This window comes from Gossypium hirsutum, chromosome D11, assembly GCF_007990345.1.
Source record: "Gossypium hirsutum isolate 1008001.06 chromosome D11, Gossypium_hirsutum_v2.1, whole genome shotgun sequence".
In the NCBI taxonomy this organism is placed as follows: domain Eukaryota; kingdom Viridiplantae; phylum Streptophyta; class Magnoliopsida; order Malvales; family Malvaceae; genus Gossypium; species Gossypium hirsutum.
Genome location: NC_053447.1, coordinates 43,026,545 through 43,051,822, shown reverse-complemented (window position 1 = coordinate 43,051,822; position 25,278 = coordinate 43,026,545). Strand labels below are relative to the sequence as shown.

The 25,278-nt window shown below is 34.3% G+C and overlaps 1 protein-coding gene across 3 annotated transcripts; it reads left to right on the top strand.

Moving 5' to 3' along the window:
• The first annotated feature begins 384 nt into the window (after positions 1-384).
• Positions 385-3,699, top strand: LOC107913627 (uncharacterized). 3 transcript variants are annotated; one of them, XM_041104217.1, is made up of 4 exons: positions 385-503; positions 573-664; positions 1,943-2,033; positions 3,137-3,699. In XM_041104217.1, exons 1-4 carry the CDS (start codon positions 430-432, stop codon positions 3,207-3,209), a joined length of 330 nt encoding a protein of 109 aa, XP_040960151.1. In that variant the 5' UTR covers positions 385-429; the 3' UTR covers positions 3,210-3,699. The 3 variants fall into 3 exon arrangements, 2 of the variants coding, with proteins under 2 accessions (XP_040960151.1, XP_040960152.1); XM_041104218.1 differs by lacking the exon at positions 3,137-3,699 and adding an exon at positions 2,549-2,596; XR_005920560.1 differs by lacking the exons at positions 385-503; positions 573-664 and adding an exon at positions 1,582-1,814.
• The last annotated feature ends 21,579 nt before the right edge of the window (positions 3,700-25,278 follow it).

Genomic DNA, 25,278 nt, shown 5'->3' with positions numbered 1-25,278 from the left:
TCACATTTGGTAAAACCCAATGTGAACAGTTCATCTGTCCCAAAGCTCATTTTTCTTTCTATTTTTGTGTTATGTTTCTTTCACATTATGTTGTACGAGTCTTTTTTTTCCCTCTCATTTGTTGCAGTTTTTAAACCTCTACCTAGTTTTTCGTTGAATCTTCATTGTTTAAGGTTCCTTGTCTCTCTTTTTCTTTCCCCCCCTCCCTTCTAGGACCTCAAATCTGCTGACATCTTCTAATAACGGTCTTGCTTCTTGAGGTAATAATTACTAAATACCCTAATATTTGGTCTTGTGAGTGATTCTCTAAGTTGTTTACTGATAGTTTTCTCTTCTTGATCTAATGTTAGAAGTTGTCGTGCAGAAGCATAAATGAGTACACATTAGACTCTCCTGCAACAGAAAAAGATTGAAAAAGAATTGTTCTATATGGTTGTCACATCATTTCTTCGAAGCTCCTGGAGACCATACTTCTTGATAAATTGTTCACTGAAGATGAACTTGTAAGTCACTCCAACAGAATATTATAATTTATGGGGTTAGTTTATCTTTACTACTCTTTGTCCTTGCAGGAGGCTTTTGAAGATGATATTGGATCCTCAAAATATCCACAGATTAAAAGATTCAAGATTTCCATTAAATATCCTTGACAAAATCGTATCAGGCACAATTTCAATCATGGAAAGCTGTGTCACTGTTAACGAACATGATGTTGATTAAGGTTTTTTTTTTAGCCTATAGTTGCTTCCTAGTTTGGTATTGCAATATTTGAAATAGTTGAAGTTAACAATTTTTAAGGATATTACAATATTTTTCGTTAAGTGGATGACATGTAATGGTACTTTCATTTCTTATTATGCGGAATGCTAATGTGGAGTTTTTTATGAGGTCAAATGGTTTATTTTATTTGCCGTGCAAGCAAACGTTTAAAAAAATGTATATATATTTTTGTTAAGGGGTTAGAGTAGTGTCCAAATGAGATATTTCTGTTTGTAAGCTATTTGAATTTTGCTAAATGAAAATTGAATTCAGTTTGATAATTATTGAGTCAAGTCGAAGTTTAGTTCGAGCTGTCGATTGAATCAAGTTTGATTTGAAAATTTCTGAGCTTAATAATAAATCTTTAATAATAAACCTAAATTTATGGCATTTAAAAATGAAAAGGTTATGATGTTAAGTCCCATGTTGAATATCAAGGTTCACTTCATGATGTATGTACATATACCTACTTTTATTATCATATAGGAAAAGCTTTGATGAGGGATTAGAGATAAGAGGGGATGAGAAATCTTGGTCGGCCAACCATTTACTAAATGAAAAACTATTTCTTTTTTGATGCTAAAATAAAGTAACATATTTATTTTCATTTGTAAATTTCCGTTGCACTTCCTCTATACGAACTTGGAGAATTGTAAGTTCTAACTTTCTTTAGTTCTTTGTAGGGGCTGTACATGATTGTCTTTACAAGTCACCCTTGAAATTAAAACAACAATTGGTTTATGAATTTGGCAGATACATTAACAGTTGTGCATTAAGTGGTGAGATCCCCTCAACATTTGCTAAACTTAAAGAACTGCGAATTGTGTAAGAAAGACTCCCTAATGTTTATATACGAGTTGAGTTTTCATGGTTTGCTGTTGCATTGTTTCTTCTATTCTTTGTTTTGTTATTGGAACTATTTCCAATTGTCTGGTTTACTTGAAATCCGATATTTGATTAAAGGGACCAAATAGAGAGCACAAGTGAGAGCGAATGCAGTGCAAGTGATGAAGTGCTTGTTGTTCCTTATGATAACTTAGCACCTATGTCTTGTGGTAATATTTTCTCATTATTCTTCTACTTGTGAATTTATTGTATTCCAAATATAGCATCAAGAAAAATATAACAGTACATTAGAGTTCAGCTTGTATAATTTGTTTGGATTCTTTCTGTCTTGAAGCAGATATTACTGAATCTAAGCAGCTTTTGGATAAGCTTGTTGTGGTGAAGTATAATGGAGCTTTGGGAAAGAATATGGGTTTCGGTGGTCCCGAGTAAGCAATTATCTAACTTCTGGAAGTTTGATACTTATTTTTTTTCCAAGAAAAGAGAAGCATTTCTTGATGATTCCATAGTTATATATTAAAGACTTGTCTCTACATAAATGAATATAGTTTCTGTGACATACATATATTTATATATGCTTTTTATATATGCCTCTACATTCATATATTTATATATGCTTTTTATATTGTATCGTGCCAAATAAAGAGAATAAAAGTTTTAATTATTGATAGATTCTGCTGCTTTTTTATGTACTTTTTATTAAATCACTCTTTAATCAAATGTAGAATTATAAAATTATTAAATTTTACTATAAATAATTATCCTTATATAATTAATAATTTTAGTAAATTCTCCAACTATCAAAACAGATCACTCCACCATCCCACGTCAAAATTTTGTTAAGGGTAGGAGTTGAGAGAGGTAGATACTTTGATGAATATTTTCTTTTACATGATAATTATATGCTTCTTTAAGTTTGTTTTGGATGTTGGGACAATGTCAGTTGATGCCGAAATTTGATAGTGCTGCAAATTGAAGTGTTTAAGTGCTGTAAATTGAAGTATTTAGTTGCTGGAAATTGAGATGTTTTATCGCTGTAATTGAGGTGTATAAATGTTGTTAATTGATATGTTTAAGTGCTGCAAATTTAAGTGTTTAAATGTTGTAAATTGAAGTGTTTAAGTGCTGCAAATTGAAGTTTTTAGTTGCTAGAAATTGAGATGTTTTATTGCTGTAATTGAGGTGTATAAATGTTGTTAATTGATATGTTAAGTGCTGCAAATTTAAGTGTTTAAATGCTGTAAATTGAAGTGTTTAAGTGCTGCAAATTGAAGTATTTAGTTGCTGGAAATTGAGATGTTTTATCGCTGTAATTGAGGTGTATAAATGTTGTTAATTGATATGTTTAAGTGCTGCAAATTGAAGTGTTTAAGTGCTACAAATTGAAGTGTTTAGTTGTTGCAAATTGAGATGTTTTATCGCTGTAAATTGAAGTGTTAAAGTGCTACTTTCCATTGTCACCTTCCCCATTTCCTTATGCATCAATAACTATATTAATGAAATCAAGTACTACAATTATATATTATTACAGATGGGGGTTGGAGAATACGATCAAAGGGAAAACATCAGATATGGTGATTCCCAGCCAAGCAGTGGCTTCTTAGACACCCAACATTTTGCACAACCAAACATGACCACAACTTTTAAACCTACATGTTAAGGTTGCTACACACAAGTCCCTTCCTTTTTTTAGTTTATGTGCTATGTGATGATTGTATTTTAAAATTTAACTTGTTTTAGTTCCTTACATTCTTATAGGATTCACACTCAAGGAGCAAGAAACGTCTCAGCAACTCATTGGGATCGAGTAGTCAAAATTCAGAATCAAGTGACACACAAGAGCTAGATTTGGAGCTTGGACTGTCACTGTAATCAATATTTTTTTTTTGCTACTTTAAATGCATGCTCATGGAACTACATTTTATGCTTTCCTAGAATTGTAAGTTCAAATAAGGTGTTGATCTGCAATTTATAGATTCAACTTGAGCAAGTTGATATGAACTAGTTTCAATTTCTTTTTAGGAATGTTATGTAATCAAAGGCAATTTGACTTGCTGCATGAGATATAGTGAAAAACATTTATCTTCTTGTTCATGAATTTCCATTTTAATACGTCTTAAAATTAAATTATACATTTCTTAATTGGTGGAATCTCACTTTTGCTATTGCTGCAATCTTTAATCAAAGAATGATGTATGTACTGATAACAATTCTAAAGGATTTGTTTAAACAAGTAAAGGGATTGGCGTTTTTATAATAATTTAGGATAGGAATGGAGCAAATCTAAAGAATGGAGTGGCGTTTTTATAATTTTTTTTATTTTTCGTGACCTTTAGTGGCGTTTTTGGAGAAAGCGTCGCTAAAGGTCTTGGTCTTTAGCGGCGTTTGTGGGAAAAGCGCCGCTAAAGGTCCTGGTCTTTAGCGGCGTTTGTGGGAAAAGCACCGCTAAAGTTAGCGATACTGTCATCAGCGGCGTTTTTTCCGGCGCTTATCAAAGCGCCGCAAATACTTTTAGCGGCGCTTTTTAGCGCCGCTAAAGGCCTTAAAAAGCGCCGCTAAAAGCCTGTTTTGGTGTAGTGTCTTATTGGTACCTAAGAAAGATGGTACGTATAGAATGTGTGTTGATTGTCGTCCAATCAACAAAATAACAGTAAAGTATAGACATCCAATTCCTTGAATTGATGACATGCTTGATGAATTACATGGTTCAACTATATTTACTAAAATTGATTTAAAAAGCGGTTATCATCAAATTCGAATGAGGGAAAGGGATGAATAAAAAACAGCCTTTTAAACAAAATTCAGATTATATGAATGGTTAGTTATGCCTTTCGGCCTTACTAATGCGCTGAGTACATTTATGAGATTAATGAATCACATTTTAAGGCCTCACTTGGGTAAATTTGTAGTAGTTTACTTTGATGACAATTTAATTTACTCAACAACATTAAATGATCATGTTTTCCATGTTAGAACAGTTTTAGACATTCTAAGAGCTGAAAAATTGTTTGCCAACCATGATAAATGCACATTTGGTTGTGATAAGCTAATATTTTTAGGTTTCATAGTTAGTGCTCAAGGTATTCATGTCGATGAGGACAAAGTTAAGGCAATCAAGGAGTGGCCAACTCATAAATCGATAACTGAGGTGAGATCTTTCCATGGTTTAGCTAGCTTTTATAGGCAATTTGTGAAAGATTTCTCCACTATTGCTGCCCCATTAATAGAAGTTATTAAAAATTCCGTGGGTTTCAAATGGTGTGAAACTCAAGAAAAGGCTTTTCAAACCCTAAAAGCTAAGTTATGTTCTGCTCCTCTTCTTAGATTACCTGATTTTACTAACACTTTTGAACTTGAGTGTGATGCTTCAGGAATTGGCATTGGCATCGTTTTAATGCAAGACAAGCAACCAATTGCTTATTTTAGTGAAAAATTGAATGGTTCACAATTAAATTACTCAACTTATGATAAAGAACTTTTGGCATTGGTTCGTGCACTTCAAGTATGGCAACATTACTTGCTGCCTAATGAATTTGTGATACATACAGACCATGAATCCCTTAAATGCTTAAAGGGACAAGGTAAGTTAAGTAAACGACATGCTCGATGGGTGGAATTCATTGAAACATTCCTTTATGTGATAAAATATAAAACAGGTAAAGATAATGTAGTTGCGGATGCTTTGTCTAGACGATATGCTTTAAAAACTACATTAAATGCTAAATTATTAGGGTTTGAACATATTAAAGAGTTATATAATGATGATGCTGATTTCGGCCATATCTATAGTAATTGTGGAAATACTACTTTTGAGAAGTTTTATCTATTAGATGGATTTTTTTTGCGTAAACAGGTTGTGCATACAAAATTGTTCCATGCGAGACTTATTGATTCATAAGGCCCATAGTGGGGGTTTAATGGGACATTTTGAAGTGACCAAAACACTTGACATCTTGTAAAAACACTTCCATTGGCCACTTATGAAGAAGGATGTTGCCAAGGTATGTTCTAAGTGCATCACATGTAAACAAGCAAAATCTAAGGTAATGCCTCATGGCCTTTACACTCCTTTACCGATTCCTACTTCACTATGGATAGACTTATCCATGGATTTTATTCTTGGTTTGCCACGAACAAAGAAAGGAAGAGATAGTATATTTGTTGATGTTGACAAGTTTTCCAAGATGGCACATTTTATTCCTTGTCACAAAACAAATGATGCTACACACGTGGCAGACTTATTTTTTAAAGATATGGTAAGACTTCATGGCATCCCTAAAATAATTGTTTCCGACGGAGATGTCAAATTCCTTAGCCACTTTTGGAAGGTATTGTGGGGTAAGCTTGGTACGAAATTACTGTATTCAACTACATGTCACCCACAAACCGGATGCCAAACTGAGGTAGTCAATCGAATTTTAGGAGCACTATTACGATCTGTTGTGGGAAAGAACATTAAAAATTGGGAAGAATGTTTGCCATTTGTTCAATTTGCATATAATAGATCTATTCATTCTACAACTGGCTATTCACCATCTGAACTTGTTTATGGTTTTAACCCACTAACAGTACTTGACCTTGCGCCATTACCACTAGAACATATTGTTAAATTAGATGGTGAACAGAAAGCTGAGCTGGTGAAATCTTTACAGGAGAAGGCTAGGCAACGAATAGCCAAAACAAATGACATCAACACCAACAAAGCAAATAAGGGGTGCAAACAGGTTGTCCTCGAACCCGGAGATTGGGTTTGGGTCCATATGAAGAAAGAACGATTTCCTACAAAAAGAAAGACCAAGTTGGACATAAGAGGTAATGGGCCTTTCCAAGTACTCGAGTGGATCAATGATAAAGCATACAAAATTGAACTACCCGGTAAGTACAATGGAAGTTCTACTTTCAATGCAGCTGACTTATCTCCATTTGATTTTTTAGATTCGAGGACGAATCTTTTTGAGGAAGGGGGGAATGATACGAGTTACAAAGGCCCAACTCAAGCCCAAGAATGTGATAGGCTCAAATTACCACAAGGCCCAATAACGAGGTCAAAGGCCAGGTAAATGCGTATGAAACTAAATGGAACCGTTCAAGACTTTATTAACAAGGCCTTAGATGCGTAGAAAAAGGAAAAAGAACATCAAGATTCACTCTCTTTTTTTCAAGAAAATCAAGAAACCAAATCTTGGTCCAATTTTGCTATTTTGAGCGATTTCAAGAATAAAGAAAAGCAAGATTTCATATCTTGGAAATCTTGGCCCAAGAAACTGAATCTTGCAGCTAAAGTGAATTGGATCTCAGTTACAAGCATCAACGAGACAATTTCTAGAGAGAACGGATTACAATACCAAATGCTTGAAGATACGACCCAATAAGATGTTTCAAGCCCAACCAAGAAGTTTAAATTAGACTTAGTTGAAAATCAGGCCAAATTGTCAAAGTGGCCCAGTTTGTGAAATTTTAATTCTTTAAATACTTAGTTTTAATTTTTAGACTTCATGAATACTTTAAATACTTAGTTTTAATTTTTAGACTTTATGAATAAATTCCTATGTCAAAAAAATCAGCCCAAGAGGCCAATTAAAAGCCTTGGCCGAATGTCCCTTGAAGTTAGTAATTAGGGTTTTTTTTTTAGTTTTCCTAGTAGGGTTAGGAAAATAGTTAGAAGGCCTATATATATGGCTTGGCCGGCCACCCTAAGCACAATATATATTGAAATCAGATTTTGTTAAGTGAAAATTCTCTTTGAGTTTCTGCAAGAATTTTCTCTTGAGTTTTCTTTAGAAGTAGTTTTAACAATCTTTTTGATTGTAGGAACCATCTTCAACCTTCTTCTTGCCGTGTTTCTACATTGGAGGGTAGATTGGAGCCGTTTGAAGGGAGTTGTGAAATCTTTCTTGATTTCAAGGCTTCTTAGGACTTTCTTTATCTTTCTTGCTGTCCATGCTTCTTTAATTATTTCTGCTTGTGCCGAAATTATTGATTAACTTTGTTTTATTGTTCTTGTTGCGTTTCAGCCATTCCCAAACTTTAAAATCTGTTTTGCAACATTCTTTGGCGTCAAGAAACGTCCTTTATTCATACTTTTCTAGATTTCTTGCCGCCCAAGTATTCCTAGTTCTACTTCAATTCGATTTTTATGGATATTTTGAATTTAATTCTCTATTTTCTGTTTTCGTTTCAGCCAAGTATCTATAGCTTTCGTTGGACTTTCTTGTGACTTGACAACTCGATCTTTGTCCACGCGCAATCCTCTATCAATCTCTATCTAACATTAACGAAAATTTGCCTAGTGTGTTTCAATGTCTTTTGCAGGATTATGAGGATATTTTTAGTGAGGCTCCTAAAGGTTTACCACCTTTTCGTGGGATAGAACACCAAATTGACTTAGTACCCGAAGCTTCAATACCAAATCCACAGCCTATAGAAGCAATCACGAGGAGACAAAGGAATTGCAAAGGCAAGTTGAGGATTTATTATTCAAAGGGTACAATCGTGAAAGCTTAAGCCCTTATGCCGTTCCTGTCTTATTGGTACCTAAGAAAGATGGTACATATAGAATGTGTGTTGATTGTCGTCCAGTCAATGAAATAACGGTAAAGTATAGACATCCAATTCCTAGACTTGATGACATGCTTGATGAATTACATGGTTCAACTATATTTACTAAAATTGATTTAAAAAGCGGTTATCATCAAATTTGAATGAGGGAAGGAGATGAATGGAAAACAACATTTAAAACAAAATGCAGATTATATGAATGGTTAGTTATGCCTTTCGGCCTTACTAATGCACTGAGTACATTTATGAGATTAATGAATCACGTTTTAAGGCCTCACTTGGGTAAAGTTGTAGTAGTTTACTTTGATGACATTTTAATTTACTCAACAACATTAAGTGATCATGTTTTCCATGTTAGAACGGTTTTAGACATTCTAAGAGCTGAAAAATTGTTTGCCAACCTTGATAAATGCACATTTTGTTGTGATAAGCTATTATTTTTAGGTTTCATAGTTAGTGCTCAAGGTATTCATGTCGATGAGGACAAAGTTAGGGCAATCAAGGAGTGGCCAACTCCTAAATCGATAACTGAGGTAAGATCGTTCCATGGTTTAGCTAGTTTTTGTAGATGATTTGTGAAAGATTTCTCCACTATTGCTGCCCCATTAATAGAACTTATTAAAAAATCCGTGGGTTTCAAATAGGGTGAAACTCAAGAAAAGGCTTTTCAAACCCTAAAAGCTAAGTTGTACCCTGCTCCTCTTCTTAAATTACTTGATTTTACTAATACTTTTGAACTTGAGTATTAATACGTCCATACCCCGAGCACATTCTTGGACCAGCTCTCGAAGTGTTGCTTGTAATCCTTTGCAAGCTGAATTAGTTCGATTCCAGCTCGTTGAGCTCAATTCGGCTCATTTCCAACTCAATGAGCTTGTTTGCTAGTTTTGAGCTTACTTTAATTTCTATAATTTTAGTTGCTGGAATAAAATAAATGCCAATTAGTTTATTAAGCTTAAATAATTAAATTGCATTTTAATTCTGGACGTTTTAATTAGAAGTGTTTAAATGTGTCTAAAGTTGAGACAAATTAATTTCATGTTTTAATTAATTTGTCTTAGCTGTTGTTGAGTTTAATTTGAGTCTTAGTTAATATTTGTTTTTAATATGTCTAGCTACAGTATTTTAAATGCGTCTTTAGCTGAACATTTTAAATACAGGTTTTTAAATGTGTCTTAGTTTCTTTGTGTTTAATATGTCTTAGTTATTATCAGCTTTAATGTGCCCTAGCTGAATGAATCATTTTAATGCGTTTTAGTTGCTAAATTAATGTGTCTAAAAGAGAATTAATTTGCTGAATTGATTTAGTGCAGGTACATGTACAAGGGACAACATAAGTGCATGAATAAAGATTAATGCAAAGTGTCTTGATGATTGGTTTCTCCCAAGTGACCATTCAGCCAAATTCAGCTAGTGCGTGGACGGTATTAATGATTACATGTATTTGGAGCTGGAGCAAGTAAGCTGAATTAAAAGTCAGCAGCAGTTTTTGTTTAGCTTCTCCAAGTGGCTGTTCGTGGAGTCCAATAGCCAAGTTGCTATTCACATTGAACCTATTCAGCTAGCAACGTTTTTCACACCTTGGTGGCTGCTCAAATCACCCCTTTCACACCTAATAACCTTTTCAGTCCTCAAGATGCCATTTAAAGCCTCCAAAATTCCCATTAAAATGCTGCTGCACGTTCAGCTCCTCAAGGCAGGATTAAATGAGCTCATTTAAGCACTTGGATGAACTTGACATGGTCAATCAATTCCCAACTCTTCCAAATACATTCATCTGACTCTCCTTCATCTAGAAGCTGTCCCATGGCATTCTAAAGTGCTGAATATAGACATGGAATTTATTTCGATTTATTCTAGATTTTTTCAGCTTATTAAAAGATGAAATCAGCTGACTTGTTAGTTGCTCAAGTGTCCATTCGGCTAGCCTAGGAATTTAGCTATAAATAGTTTGATTTGTAATCGTTTTGAGGTTAGACAATATACTTTTGAATCATTTATGAATTTTGATCACTTTGTGAGTTTGTTTTCAACTCTCATTGTTCTCCAAAGACTCGTCTGACTTATCAAGTAACCCTTGTGGCATCAACCCGTCTTTGATTTTTCGAACTTATCACTTTGCACCCAAAGTGTGGTGTTCAAATTATACCGAGGTTCCTATCAACATTGATAGCGGGTCAAGGTTCCATTTTATCTGCTTTCCATCCATTCAACTTTTATCCTACCTAAGTATTCATATAAGTCCTAGGTTAATACATTTTTATTGTGTTAGTTTGATATTGAATTCTTAGCCGAATCCCATTCATCGTTTCCTTAATCATTTTTATCAATGACTCGACTCATATTCCCGAGCCAATTCATATCATTTGGTATTAGAGCTAGCTGAATTGGAGTAAGAATCAAAGTTATCGGCATTACGGTATCGTAAAAAAAGAAAAAAACTAAAAAAACTAAAAAAAAATTGTGAAATCCATAGCCTTTATTGAAGTTAGTATTTTATATGTAAAAAAATCAATCGAACAAAATAAAAAAAAAATTGTGGAAATTCATAGTGTTTATTGAAGATAGTGCTTGGGTTTAAGTGTTAAAGAAATTCGAAATTAAAAAAAAAGTGATCAAATTCTTGTTGCCGAATTGTAAGAGTTTTGCTTGCTGCCCGAAGTACAACATCTACCCAGCCACACTTAACCTTTCTATTTTGTTTGATAGCCTACCTTTAATCCCGACATCAGCCCCACCAAACCACATCAATTTTGTAAGCCGACCCCAAACAGCAAGAGGTGAAAATCGAATGGAAAAAGGCAAGAGCGATTGGTGAGACCATTCGAGAGAAGAATAAAAGCCAAATTGAGTGAACTTTTCTTTGTGGGTGAAACGTGAGATTTTTTGGTGAGGTATTTACTTTCTATTTTACTTTAATCACTTTTCTTTTTAGCAAAAAAAAATTGTCTCAAGAAGAATTTTTCGAATTAGAATTCCAATATTTGATGCAAGAGATGCGTAGAATTGTGAAATCTAAGTTTGTAAGGCTGTATGAACGGTTGGACCGGTTGGAGGAAAGAGACCAACGGGAACGATTGTCTCCAAGTTAAAAGACGGAGTCAAGATCATCGTGGAGACCAACATCCAATGATTTGTGAAGAAGAGATTCAAATCATGATTCCTATTCAATAAGGAATTCAAGACGAAGCAAAGCAAGTTTCGAGTTTGAAGCTTTTCAAGGTGACGAATGAGAAATCACAAGTAGTCCTGCGTATGCACCAAGGTATTCGTCCACCAAGAATCAATCTCGAAGAGGTGATCATTTTTTGTATGAAATTCGTTCCAAACATACCCAACGAGAGTCATTTCATGCCGATTCATTTGTAACATCTCCATCCTATAATGAAAGAGCAAGGAAGAAAGAAAAAGAAATAAGAAGAAAAGAAAGACAAGAGATGATAATAAGAGAAAATGAGTGGATCCTAAACGACCTCGAGATGAGAAAAAAAGAGATGAGTGAAAAAGAAAATGAAGAACAGAAAATCGAAAAGGTGAAAGAAAAAAAATTGAAAAAGAAAATAAAAGAAAGTTTGAGAATGAGTTAGAAAAAGAAATGGAAAAAAGAGAAGATAGCGAGCAAGAAACGAGTGAAAAGGACAAGAGAAAACAAGAAAAAGTGAGTGTTGTTTTTACTAACCATCCTGTGAGTTCTCCTTGTATTGTTTCTTCTTCCCAGGTTTATCAAAATCCCATTGATAAATTCTAGCTTCAATACCTTTATGATGAGTGGCGAATTCGATTTATCGAGAAAGGTAAGAACAAAAATGACCCTAGTCCACCAGCGCTTAAAGGTAAGCAAGATAAGGGTTTGACGTTATTTGAGTCTCAACAATTTCATTTGAATGGTATTGGTGAGCAAGTCAGAGACTTAGGTTGTGATAGAGCTATTCATCTTGATTTGGTTGAAAACTATAATTTGATTGTTGATGAAGGTGTTTTACATTGTAATGCAAAACATCTTTCTGCTCATGAGTCTGACATTGTCAAGATTGTTCATAAAGTAAGATTAGATCAGCACAAACAAAATCTGGTCTTTTGTGATAAAAAGTTGACATGTGAAATACCTAGTCTGCTTGTGTGTGGTGATAAATTTAATTTTCTGCTTTGTTGTGTAAATTCCGCACGTTTGTGTAAGTTTGATCTGGTGAAATTTGAGATTTATGGCTGTTTGAGTGTTGGTATGTTAACATTTTATTTGTTTAACACATTTCGTAAAAGGTTTTCATGTAAGACGATTAATCTATCCGATTGTGTTATTCCTGAGACATTTTTAAATTCTTGTGTGAAATACTCATGTCTTTACATGTCAGTTCGAAAGAGAATCAAGAAGTTCAATTGCTTGAATTTGTTTCTGCCTATATCTTCTTTATTTGGCATGTGTGACTTTTTGATGACAAATAAATTTTTGCTACATTCTGGAAAGGGTGATCAAAACCGTGTGTTTAAGCCCGGAGCAAGTCATCTTAAGTTGTTGCTAAGTAAAGGTGAGTAATCTAATTTTGTTTGGAATAAATATGTTGAACTTTCTCATCTTTTTCGAATTTTATCTCTATGTGTGAAGACAAAGCATGTGAATATCTTTGGCTTCCAAAGTCAAAATTTGATTTATGATTTTGGAAATTGCTCCATATTGTGTTTTAAGGGATTTGAACATGAATTGCATACTTATAACTGTAGTTTGCTTCGTGTTCCTACCAAGCTACCAGCTAAGAAATATTCAAGTCAATGTGAGATGGTAAGCAAAAACTTCATTTTCGAACCAGGTGCTTATTATTCTTTATTATTGATCGAGGGATTTGAACCAATGGATTTTGATTTTCGAGACCATAACTATCAAACGTTTTGTTATTTTGGATCATCATTGAAAGCAATCAAGCACTCTGAATTTTGTGTGAGTAGATGTGTGAACCATTTGTGCTTGCTTGATGTTATGACTTTAAATCTAAAAACGAATTTGTTGAACTATAACAAGTTGCAAATGCTAAATCAAAACTTTGGATCTACATCGTTGTTCAAAGGGTTTGAGTCATGAACTTTTGTTGTCCAAAATTATAATTCCCGAATGCTTCTTGATTATGGTATATCTTCGACAAAGAAATTCTTAACTCATTGCAGAAAGGTAAAATCAACTTTTATTTTTGATCCCGGTATTGGTTCATATGTTCAATTTTTGAATAAGACCTTAGGAAGTCCTTTTGAACTTATAAACCATGGTTTCACTAATCTATTTCATTTTTGTGTAGGTGACACATCAAAGTGGTTTCCTCCTAAAGAGGGAGGGCATGAATATGATCTATTTTCTTTTCGAGTTATTTCTGATTTTCAGGTTCTTGGGAGCAACTTTGTCCAATTCATCAACAAAGGGGTTCGTGACAAAGAAAGATTTTTCGCGAGCAAGTGGCCCAATTTGAGGACAAATCCCTTTAAAGAGGGAGGGGATGATACGGCCATGCCCCGAGCACACTCTTGGACCAACTCTCAAAGCGTTGCTTGCAATCCTTTGCAAGCTGAATTAGTTCGATTCCAGCTCGTTGAGCTCAAACGGCTCATTTCCAGCTCAATGAGCTTGTTTGCTCGTTTTGAGCTTACTTTAATTTCTATAATTTTAGTTGCTGGAATAAAATAAATGCCAATTAGTTTATTCAGCTTAAATAATTAAATTGCATTTTAATTCTGGACGTTTTAATTAGAAGTGTTTAAATGTGTCTAAAGTTTAAACAAATTAATTTCATGTTTTAATTATTTTGTCTTAACTGCTGTTGAGTTTAATTTGAGTCTTAGTTAATATTTGTTTTTAATATGTCTAGCTACAGCATTTTAAATGTGTCCTTAGCTGAACATTGTAAATACAGGTTTTTAAATGTGTCCTAATTTATTTGTGTTTAATATGTCTTAGTTATTATCAGCTTTAATGTGCCTTAGCTGAATACATCATTTTAATGCGTTTTAGTTGCTGAATTAATGTGTCTAAAAGAGAATTAATTTGCTGAATTGATTTAGTGCAGGTACATGTACAAGGGACGACATAAGTGCATGAATGAAGATTAATGCAAAGTGTGCTGATGATTGGTTTCTCCTAAGTGACCATTCAGCCAAATTCAGCTCGTGCATGGACGGTATTAATGATTACATGTATTTGGAGCTGGAGCAACTAAGCTAAATTAATAGTCAGCAGCAGTTTTTGTTTAGCTTCTCCAAGTCGCTGTTCGTTGAGTCCAATAGCCAAGATGCTATTCACATTGAACCTATTCAGCTAGCAACGTTCAGCTCCTCAAGGCAGGATTAAAGGAGCTCATTTAAGCACTTGGCTGAACTGAGACATGGTCAATCAATTCCCAACTCTTCCAAATACATTCAGCTGACTCTCCTTCATCTAGAAGCCGTCCAATGGTGTTCTAAAGAGCTGAATATAGACATGGAATTTATTTGGATTTATTTTGGAATTTTTCAGCTTATTAACAGCTGAAATCAGCTCACATTTTAGTTGCTCAAGTGTCCATTCGGCTAGCCTAGGAATTTAGCTATAAATAGTTTGATTTGTAATCGTTTTGAGGTTAGACAATATACTTTTGAATCTTTTATGAATTTTGATCACTTTGTGAGTTTGTTTTCAACTCTCATTGTTCTCCAAAGACTCGTCTGACTTATCAAGTAACCCTTGTGGAGTCAACCGTCTTTGTTTTTCCGAACTTATCATTTTGCACCCAAAGTGTGGCGTTCAAATTATACCGAAGTTCCTATCAACTTTGATAGCGGTTCGACGTTCCATTTTATCTACTTTCCATCCATTCAACATTTATCCTACCTAAGTATTCATATAAGTCCCGGGTTAATACATTTTTATTGTGTTAGTTCGATCTTGATTTCTTAGCTGAATCCCATTCATCATTTCCTTAATATTCCAAACCCCCATTGAACCTACCTGAACCAAAAATATCATCTATCTTTTCCTTGTTCCTTGAAACTCTTTCAGCTTACTCAATTCACGATCGGGCACATCAACAACTCGACTCACATTCCCGAACCGTTTCGTATCAAGTGTGATGCTTCAGGAATTGGCATTGACGCCATTTTAATGCAAGATAAGCAACCGATTGCTTATTTTAGTGAAAAATTGAATGGTGCACAATTAAATTACTCAACTTATGATAAAGAACTTTTAGCATTGGTTCGTGCACTTCAAGTATGGCAACATTACTTGCTGCCTAATGAATTTGTAATTCATACAGACCATGAATCCCTTAAATGGTTAAAGGGACAAGGTAAGTTGACTAAATGGCATGCCAAATGGGTGGAATTCATTGAAACATTCCTTTATGTGATAAAATATAAAACAGGTAAAGATAATGTAGTTGTAGATGCTTTGTCTAGACGATATGCTTTAATAACTACATTAAATACTAAAGTATTAGGGTTTGAACATATTAAAGAGTTATATACTGATGATGCTGATTTCGGTCATATCTATAGTAATTGTGAAAGTACTACTTTTGCGAAGTTTTACCTTGTAGATGGATTTCTTTTTCACAGGTTGTGCATACCAAATTGTTCCATGCGAGATTTATTGATTCATGAGACCCATAGTGGGGGTTTAATGGGACATTTTGGAGTGACCAAAACACTTGACATCTTGCAAGAACACTTCCATTGGCCACATATGAAGAAGGATGTTGCAAAGGTATGTTCTAAGTGCATCACAAGTAAACAAACAAAATTTAAGGTAATGCCTCACGGCTTTTACACTCCTTTGCAAATTCCTACTTCACCATGGGTATACTTATCCATGGATTTTATTCTTGGTTTGCCACGAACTAAGAAAGGAAGAGATAGTATATTTATTGTTGTTAACAAGTTTTCCAAGATGGCATATTTTATTCCTTGTCACAAAATAGATGATGCTACACATGTGGCAAACTTATTTTTTACAGAGGTGGTAAGACTTCATGGCATCCCTAAAACAATTGTTTCAGACAGAGATGTCAAATTCATTAGCCACTTTTGGAAGGTATTGTGGGGTAAGCTTGGTACAAAATTACTGTATTCAACTACACGTCACCCCCAAACCGATGGCCAAACCGAGGTAGTGAATCAAATTTTAGGAGCCTTATTACGATCTGTTGTGGGAAAAAACATTAAAAATTGGGAAGAATGTTTGTCATTTGTTCAATTTGCATATAATAGATCTATTCATTCTACAACTAGCTATTCACCATTTGAACTTGTTTATGGTTTTAACCCACTAATAGTACTTGACCCTGCGCCATTACCACTAGAACATATTGTTAATTTAGATGGCGAACAGAAAGCTGAGCTGGTGAAATCCTTACACAAGAAGGCTAGGCAACGAATAGCCAAAACAAATTAAATCAACACCAACAAAGCAAATAAGGGGCGCAAACTGGTTGTCCTTGAACTTGGAGATTGGGTTTGGGTCCATATGAGGAAAGAACGATTTCCTACAAAAAGAAAGACCAAGTTGGACCCAAGAGGCGATGGGCCTTTCCAAGTACTCGAGCGGATCAATGATAATGCATACAAAATTGACCTACCCGGTGAGTACAATGTAAGTTCTACTTTCAATGTGGCTAACTTATCTCCATTTGATTTTTCAGATTTGGGGACGAATCTTTTTGAGGAATGGGGGAATGATACGAGTCACAAAGACCCAACTCAAGCCCAAGAACATAATGGGCTCAAATTCCTACAAGGCCCAATAACGAGGTCAAAGCCAGGAAAATGCATATGAAACTAAATGGAACCATTCAAGACTTCATTAGCAAGGCCTTAGATGCGTACACAAAGGAAAAAGAAAATCAAGATTCACTTTCTTGTTTTCAAGAAAATCAAGAAATCGAATCTTGGTCCAATTTTGTTGTTTTGAGCGATTTCAAGAATCAAGAAAATCAAGATTTCAAATCTTGGAAATCTTGGCCTAAGAAACTGAATCTTGCAGCTAAAGCGCATTGGATCTCAGTTACGAGCATCAACGAACCAATTTCGGGAGAGAACGGATTACAAGCCCAAGTTCTTGAAGATACTATCCAACAAGATGTTCCAAGCCCGGCCAAGAAGTTTAAATTAGCCTTAGTTGAAAAATTAGGCCAAATTGTCAAAGTGGCTCAATTTGTAAAATTTTAATTCTTTAAGTACTTAGTTTTAATTTTTAGACTTTATGAATAAGTTTCTATGTAAAAATTTAGCCCAAGAGGCCCATTAAAGGCCTTGGACGAAATTCCCTTAAAAGTCAATAATTAGAAGGCCTATATATGTGGCTTGGCCGGCCACCCTTATGGACATTACACTTGAAATCATATTTTATTGATTGAAAATTCTCTTTGAGTTTTTCTCCAAGAATTTTCTCTTGAGTTTTCTTTAGAAGTAGTTTTAACAATCTTTTAGATTGTGGGAGCCATCATCAACCTTCTTCTTGCCATGTTTCTACATTGGAGGGTAGATTGGAGTCGATTGAAGGCAGTTGTGAAATCTTTCTTGATTTCAAGGCTTCTTCGAACTTTCTTTATCTTTTCTTACTATTTATTCCTCTTTAATTTTTATGCTTGTGCCGAAATTAGTGATTGACTTATTTAATTGTTCTTGTTGCGTTTCAGCCATTCCAAACTTCAAGATCTGTTCTTGCAACATTCTTTGAAATCAAGAAATGTCTTTTTTTCATACTTTTCCAGATTTCTTGTTGCCCAAGTATTATATTTTCTATCTCGATTTGGGTTTCTTTATCTTTGAGTTTAATTTGTTATTTTCTATTTTTTTTGTTTCAGCCAAGTTGTTTATAGATCTCGTAGGACTTTCCCGTGACTTGACAACACGATCTTGGTCCGCACACAACCCTCTATCAGAAAAAGTAAGTGATAGAGATGAAGAATAGAACTTAAACATCAAGAAAAATTTGATACTAAAATAAAACTCAAGTCTTTTCACATTCTTGAGCCAAATAACTCCATTCTTGAATTCACTTCAATTCAGCTGAATGAATGACTTTAATTGCTTGAAAAATGACTCTTGACTTAGCCCTTGGCTAGCTGAATAGACACCAACTTATTAACCAGCTCCTTAATGGTATTTGAATGTTTGAATTAACCTTTGAGATGGAAAAAACGGGCTGGTAGTTTAAAAGGTTGCTACCGAAATTAAATAGATGATATAATGCTCCTTAAAACCTCCTTAAATGATGTATAAACCTCATTTGTAATAACCCCTTTACTTTGTAACCAAAAATGACTTGAACAACCACTTTATTTAATTTGTAACAGCCTTGAATTGTAACGGTTATGACTTGAAAAGACTCCTGCAATAAACACATTAAAATGAGCTTATTGAACACATGTAAGCACTTATTAAACATAACACACTTTAATACTTAACTTAAGTAAATGAAATAAAACATATGCATCAATTATTCCATCAACTAGTTAATTAAAGAAGCATAATTAAATGAACTTAACTCATGCATCAATAAATAATCATAGTAACTAGATTAATTAAGAGCAACACTTATTAATTAAACTAAGATGAGTTGAATAAATGTCCAGCAACTCATTGATTTAAACTAAGATGCTTAAATGCATGGTTTGAAATGCAAACTTAACTAACATGAAAGTTACATAATGCATGACTTTATTAAATGCAGAACACATATTAATGATGTGCAAACTATGACATAATTAAAAACACAAACTAAAATAACTAAAAATTAATGAATCAAAGTCCTTATTTTCCAACAGCCAAATTGACAAACTAAAATTAAAAGCTCCATTTTGCACTTGGTGATACGAGTCACCCTTTTGGACATTACACTTGAAATCAGATTTTATTGATTGAAAATTCTCTTTGAGTTTTTTCTCCAAGAATTCTCTCTTGAGTTTTTTTCTTTAGAAGTAGGTTTAACAATCTTTTGATTGTGGGAACCATCTTCAACCTTCTTCTTGCTGTGTTTCTACATTGGAGGGTAGATTGAAGCCGTTTGAAGGGAGTTGTGAAATCTTTCTTGATTTCAAGGCTTCTTAGGACTTTCATTATCTTTCCTGCTGTTATTATTCTTTAATTATTTCTGCTTGTGTTGATTTGTTGATTAACTTGGTTTAATTGTTCTTGTTGCATTTTCAGCCATTCAAAACTTCAAGAATCTGTTTCGCAACATTCTTTGGCATCAAGAAACGACCTTAATTTAGAATTTTCCATCTTTCTTGCCGCCCAAGTTTCCTATTTCTACTTCAATTTGGTTTGCTTGGTCTGTTGAGTTTAATTTTTTTGTTTTCTGTTTTCGTTTCAGCCCAAGTATCTATAGCTCTCGTTGGACTTTTTCGTGACTTGACAAGCTCGGTCTTGGTCCGCGTGCAACCCTCTATCACTTGGGCCCCACGGGTTTGGGCCAATCTTGGTGGCATCGAGTTGTGTCATAACATGATGCGTTCGGGATCGCATCAGCCTTTATGCATTGTACCAGCTGCACATGCTTCTTCCCATACATTGAATCTACATGTATGAACCTTGTTAATGGTTCTCAAAATTCGACTGTACCTATTTAACACAAGAACCATATTAAATTTCAGCTGAACATAATTTAAAACATAATGTAGACACACTAATTATCATTTAGACAAATTAAATAAAAACTTAACAGGACACAGTAAATTTGGCTAGATCTAGACATAATTAAAACATGTAATAATCTAAGACAAATTTAATAGAACTATGACGTGATCTGGATAAGTTGATTAAGTCGAATTCACTTAAGATGCCCGATCATTGACGAGAAGTTCGATTAGATTTGTAGATGGATGGAGTTAAGTTGATTTATAAGCGGAAGTAGTTAAAATGGGTTCAAAAGATGGCTTGGGTTTGATGATGGATAGGTTAGGTTTAACAAAGAAAATAATTTATAAGTTGATAGGTAAATGGAAATGGATATATGAACTCAAGCTTCAAGAATAATTCAATACTATAGAAGTATTGCCCCGAATCTTATATTGCTTAAGGTGATTTAAATGAAGGACAGAAATGGACCTTGACCCATTACCTATATGGAGGTAAGAACCAAAGGTATGAAATGGTGGATGAACGCCATACCAGGATGGTGATAAGTTCAAAGAGTCGGGTTGACGCCAGTAGCTAGCTAGATAAGTCAAAATGAGACTCAAACGAAATAGGATAGGAGGTAACCTCAATATCAAGTTTTAATAATCGAAAAATGTCTAACCTTGTTACAAAGAGAAATAAACTATTTATAGTTTTCATATGATAGCCGAATGGACAGAATAGACAACCTTAAAGACTAAGTAATTCGACTTTAAATGTGTTAAACTAATCTAGAAATGTATCCCTTAAAGGCTATATCTAAATTCAGCTGAATGAATCTTCAATGGGCAGCTTCATGTTTAAGGAAGTGAAATTGGTGGCTGGTGAATGCATGGGAGGCCATTAGCCTTGTTTAGGTTCGGCCAAAGTGTGAATGGTCACTTCAAAAGATGCCTTTTGGCCGAATAAGTACATAGGAGATTAATGGGTAGCAACTGATGCATGTAGATGTACATTCATGCACTCTTCCATTCATTGTAATGAACCATTCATGTATCATCCTTAAGGTAACCATTCGTTGTAGGTAGTCATGCATGCACCCGAACATTCATTGAACCAGCCCATTCATGAATCATCTTTAATGGTGTTCCCAAGTTCATTGTACCTACAAAAGTCATGAACAAATTAAGTTCAAGGTATATTCGACTGAACTTATATCAAATAATATCAAGACATATTAAATTAAATTAAAATAAACACATAACAAAATATAATTAACAATAAATTCGGCTAGCTCAATAATAGTTGAAATTCTTAATGAGCTGAATTGAGCTAGAGAATTCGGTCATGAGCTGTAGTAAAATAATGAAAATAAAACTAATACTCAATTTATTTAAATGATAAAAATAACGAGCTGATGGAAAGCTAAATTGAGCTCGAATGAGCTAAATTGAGCTCAAATGAGCTGGTTGGAGCGAAAACGAACTAGGGGAGCTGAAATTGAGCTAAAATCGGTTTGCACTAAGGTGAATGGATTCTTCAAGGAGCTGACTCGAGCTTCGCCATCATCAATGAACTGATTCTCCCTCCAGAGTTTAAGAATTAAAGCTGAAACAGATTCTTGGAGTCGCTTGGACCTAGCAGGAGTCATTGGCAACTTTGGGAGCAAGATGGAATCAAGACGAGGTCTTGGTGGAGCTTGGGAATTTGACATCTCTGTCAGAAACAATTGTTTTAGGGATACCATGAAGTCTTGCCACATCTTTAAAAAATAAGTCTGCCACATGTGTAGCATCATCTGTTTTGTGACAAGGAATAAAATGTACCATCTTGGAAAACCTGTCAACAACAACAAATATACTATCTCTTCCTTTTTTTGTTTGAGGCAAACCTAGAATAAAATCCATGGATAAGTCTACCCATGGTAAAGTAGGAATCGACAAAGGAGTGTAAAAGTCGTGAGGCATTACCTTATATTTTTCTTATTTACATGTGATGCACTTATAACATACCTTTTCGATATCCTTCTTCATATGTGGCCAATGGAAGTGTTCTTGCAAGATGTCAAGTGTTTTGGTCACTCCAAATTGTCCCATTAAACCCCCACTATGGGCCTCATGAATCAATAAGTCTCGCATGGAACAATTTGGTATGCACAACCTGTTTACACGAAAAAGAAATCCATCTACAAGGTAAAACTTCTCAAAAGTAGTATTTCCACAATTACTATAGATATGGCCGAAATCAGCATCAATATTATATAACTCTTTAATATGTTCAAACCCTAATACATTAGCATTTAATGTAGTTATTAAAGTATATCGTCTAGACAAAGAATCCGCAACTACATTATATTTACCTGTTTTATATTTTATCACATAAGGGAATGTTTCAATGAATTCCACCCATCGGGCATGCCGTTTACTTAACTTACCTTGTCCCTTTAACCAATTAACGAATTCATGGTCTGTATGTATTACAAATTCATTAGGCAATAAGTAATGTTGTCATACTTGAAGAGCACAAACCAATGCCAAAAGTTCTTTATCATAAGTTGAGTAATTTAATTGTGCACCATTCAATTTTTCACTAAAATAAGCAATTGGTTGCTTATCTTACATTAAAACGGCACCAATGCCAATTTCTGAAGCATCACACTCAAGTTCAAAAGTGTTAGTAAAATCAGGTAATCTAAGAAGAGGAGCAGAACATAACTTAGCTTTTAGGGTTTGAAAAGCCTTTTCTTGAGTTTCACCCCATTTGAGACCCATGGATTTTTTAATAACTTCTGTTAATGGGGCAGCAATAGTGGAGAAATCTTTCAAAAACCATCTATAAAAACTAGCTAAACCATGGAAAGATATCACCTCAGTTATCGATTTAGGAGTTGGCCACTCCTTGATTGTCTTAACTTTGTCCTCATCGACATGAATACCTTGAGCACTAACTATGAAACCTAAAAATATTAGCTTATCACAGCAAAATGTGCATTTATCAAGGTTGGCAAACAATTTTTTAGCTCTTAGAATGTGTAAAACCATTCTAACATTGAAAACATGATCATTTAATGTTGTTGAGTAATTTAAAATGTCATCAAAGTAAACTACTACAAATTTACCCAAGTGAGGCCTTAAAACGTGATCCATTAATCTCATAAATATACTTGGTGCATTAGGAAAGCCGAAAGGCATGACTAACCATTCATATAATCCAAATTTTATTTTAAAGGCTGTTTTCCATTCATCCCCTTCCCTCATTCGAATTTGATGATAACCGCTTTTTAAATCAATTTTAGTAAATATAGTTGAACCATATAATTCATCAAGCATGTCATCAAGTCTTGGAATTGGATGTCTATACTTTACCGTTATTTTGTTGATTGGATGACAATCAACACACATTCTATACGTACAATCTTTCTTAGGTACCAATAAGACAGGAATGGCACAAGGGCTTAAGCTTTCACAAATGTACCCTTTGTCTAATAAATCCTCAAATTGCTTTTGCAATTCCTTTGTCTCCTCGGGATTGCTTCTATAGGCTGGTCGATTTGGTATTGAAGCTCCGGGTACTAAGTCAATTTGGTGTTCTATCCCATGTAAAGGTGGTAAACCTTTAGGAGCCTCACTAAAAATATCCTTATAATCCTGCAAAAGACATTGAAACACACTAGGAAAATTTTCGTTAATGTTAGATAGAAATAAATAGTTTTGCCTAAACCTCATAAGGATACAAGGCTGTTTATTGAGTAGGGCTCTCTGCACATCTTTTTTTGTTGCAATTAAATTTTCCCTCTAGTTTTACCATTTACGGATTCACTCACCTTTGGGCCATTTAAATTTTGACTTTTTTCACTACTAGCCTCTTTTCTCTCTGTCTTTTTTATTTGTCCTTTCTCCCTTACCCCGTCACAAAATTTCACCATTTTTAATTGATCTTTATATACATCATTGGGATTTAAAGGAGCAAAAGTGAATTTTCGGCCTTTAAACATAAGGGAGTATCTATTGAGCTTAGCTTGGTGTGTAACATCACAATCAAATTGCCAAGGCCGTCCAAGGAGCAAGTGTGTTGCATGCATTGGGACCACATCACACCATACCTCATCCTCGTAATTCCCAAGCTTAAAAGTGATCAAGGACTATTTTGTAACTTTAACTTCAGAGCATTCATTAAGCCACTGAAGGTGATACGGCTTAGGGTGCTTGGTACAAGGTAACTTTACGGAATCCACCAAATAACTGCTAACTACATTTGAACAACTCCCACTATCAATAATAAGTGAACATAAGTTACCTTTTATAAAACACCTAGAATGGAAAATATTGGTCCTTTGGTTATCAAAATCGTCTCTCATTTGGATGTTAAGGGTGCGGCGGACTATAAGGCATTGAAAATCGGCAAAGTCCTCTTCTTTTGGTGGTTCAACCAACTCTTTAAATTTATCATGGACATCATTATGGTCATTATTCTCATCATTGACTTGACCAATTCTAGACAACTTATTTTTTTTCTTTTGGAATATCTTCAAAACCAACACTCAACAGTCAAAAAGGAAAATTAAATTCTCAAAGAGGTAAAATTCAGTCTTGTGAGTTCTTTAGTAGAGTCTATATCAATCAATTAGAAAGTGTATGAACCGTAACTACCAAAGAATCCTAATATGCACTAGGAGTCCAAAAATTGACAAGACACCAATTGATTTGTGTTGCACCGAGAAAGAATTGTGCACACTTTTAAATCCTACTAACACAAGAAACAAAAAGGTGTTAGATAGTGTAAAGGAAGAATAAAAGCAAAACAAATGAAAACCTACAGCTAAGAATCAATAAAAATTGCGGATACCTTAAAACCCGAAAAAACTGTGGAGTAACATGACAACTTCGTTCGAGGTGTTCTTGATCTCCAAAAATCACGAAATTTCAATTCGAATGTCCTTAAATATTTTATATTTGATTTGGAAAGTTTCGACACTAAACTCAACCCGTTGAATATTTTTTTTTAATTTTTATTTGATTTCATCTTTTTCTATTTTTTGACTTTTTCTACTGATTTTTTTTACGAGAAATATCTTTCAATATTCTATCAAAGTGCCAAAAACATGCATATAAAATTTTAGACCAATCGGAAAATGTTTACCCACTCAAATGAATTTTTTCCAAAAATTTTTCTGGGTAAAAACTGCTATATGCTGTTTTTTTTAAAGGAAATCAATTTAGGAATCAACCAAGAACACCCAAAACGCCCAAAATCTGATACCAAATGATAGAGGGTTGCGCATGAACCAAGATCGAGCTTGTCAAGTCACGGGAAAGTCCAACAAGAGCTACAGATACTTGGGCTGAAACGAAAATAGAAAACAGAAAAATTAAACTCAACAGACCAAGAAAACCAAATTGAAGTAGAAATAGGAAACTTGGGCGGCAAGAAAGATGGAAAATTCTGAATTAAGGTCGTTTCTTGATCCCAAAGAATGTTGCGAAATAGATTCTTCAAGTTTTGAATGGCTGAAAACGCAATAAGAACAATTAAACCAAGTTA

What these genes read in the sequence shown, in the direction of transcription:
- LOC107913627 (XM_041104217.1), top strand. Translation starts at nt 430, where the DNA reads ATGGTTGTCACATCATTTCTTCGAAGCTCCTGGAGACCATACTTCTTG. An exon ending in TGTTCACTGAAGATGAACTT is followed by an intron (nt 504 to 572) that starts GTAAGTCACTCC and finishes TTGTCCTTGCAG; the next exon opens with GAGGCTTTTGAAGATGATAT. An exon ending in ATGGGTTTCGGTGGTCCCGA is followed by an intron (nt 2,034 to 3,136) that starts GTAAGCAATTAT and finishes ATATTATTACAG; the next exon opens with ATGGGGGTTGGAGAATACGA.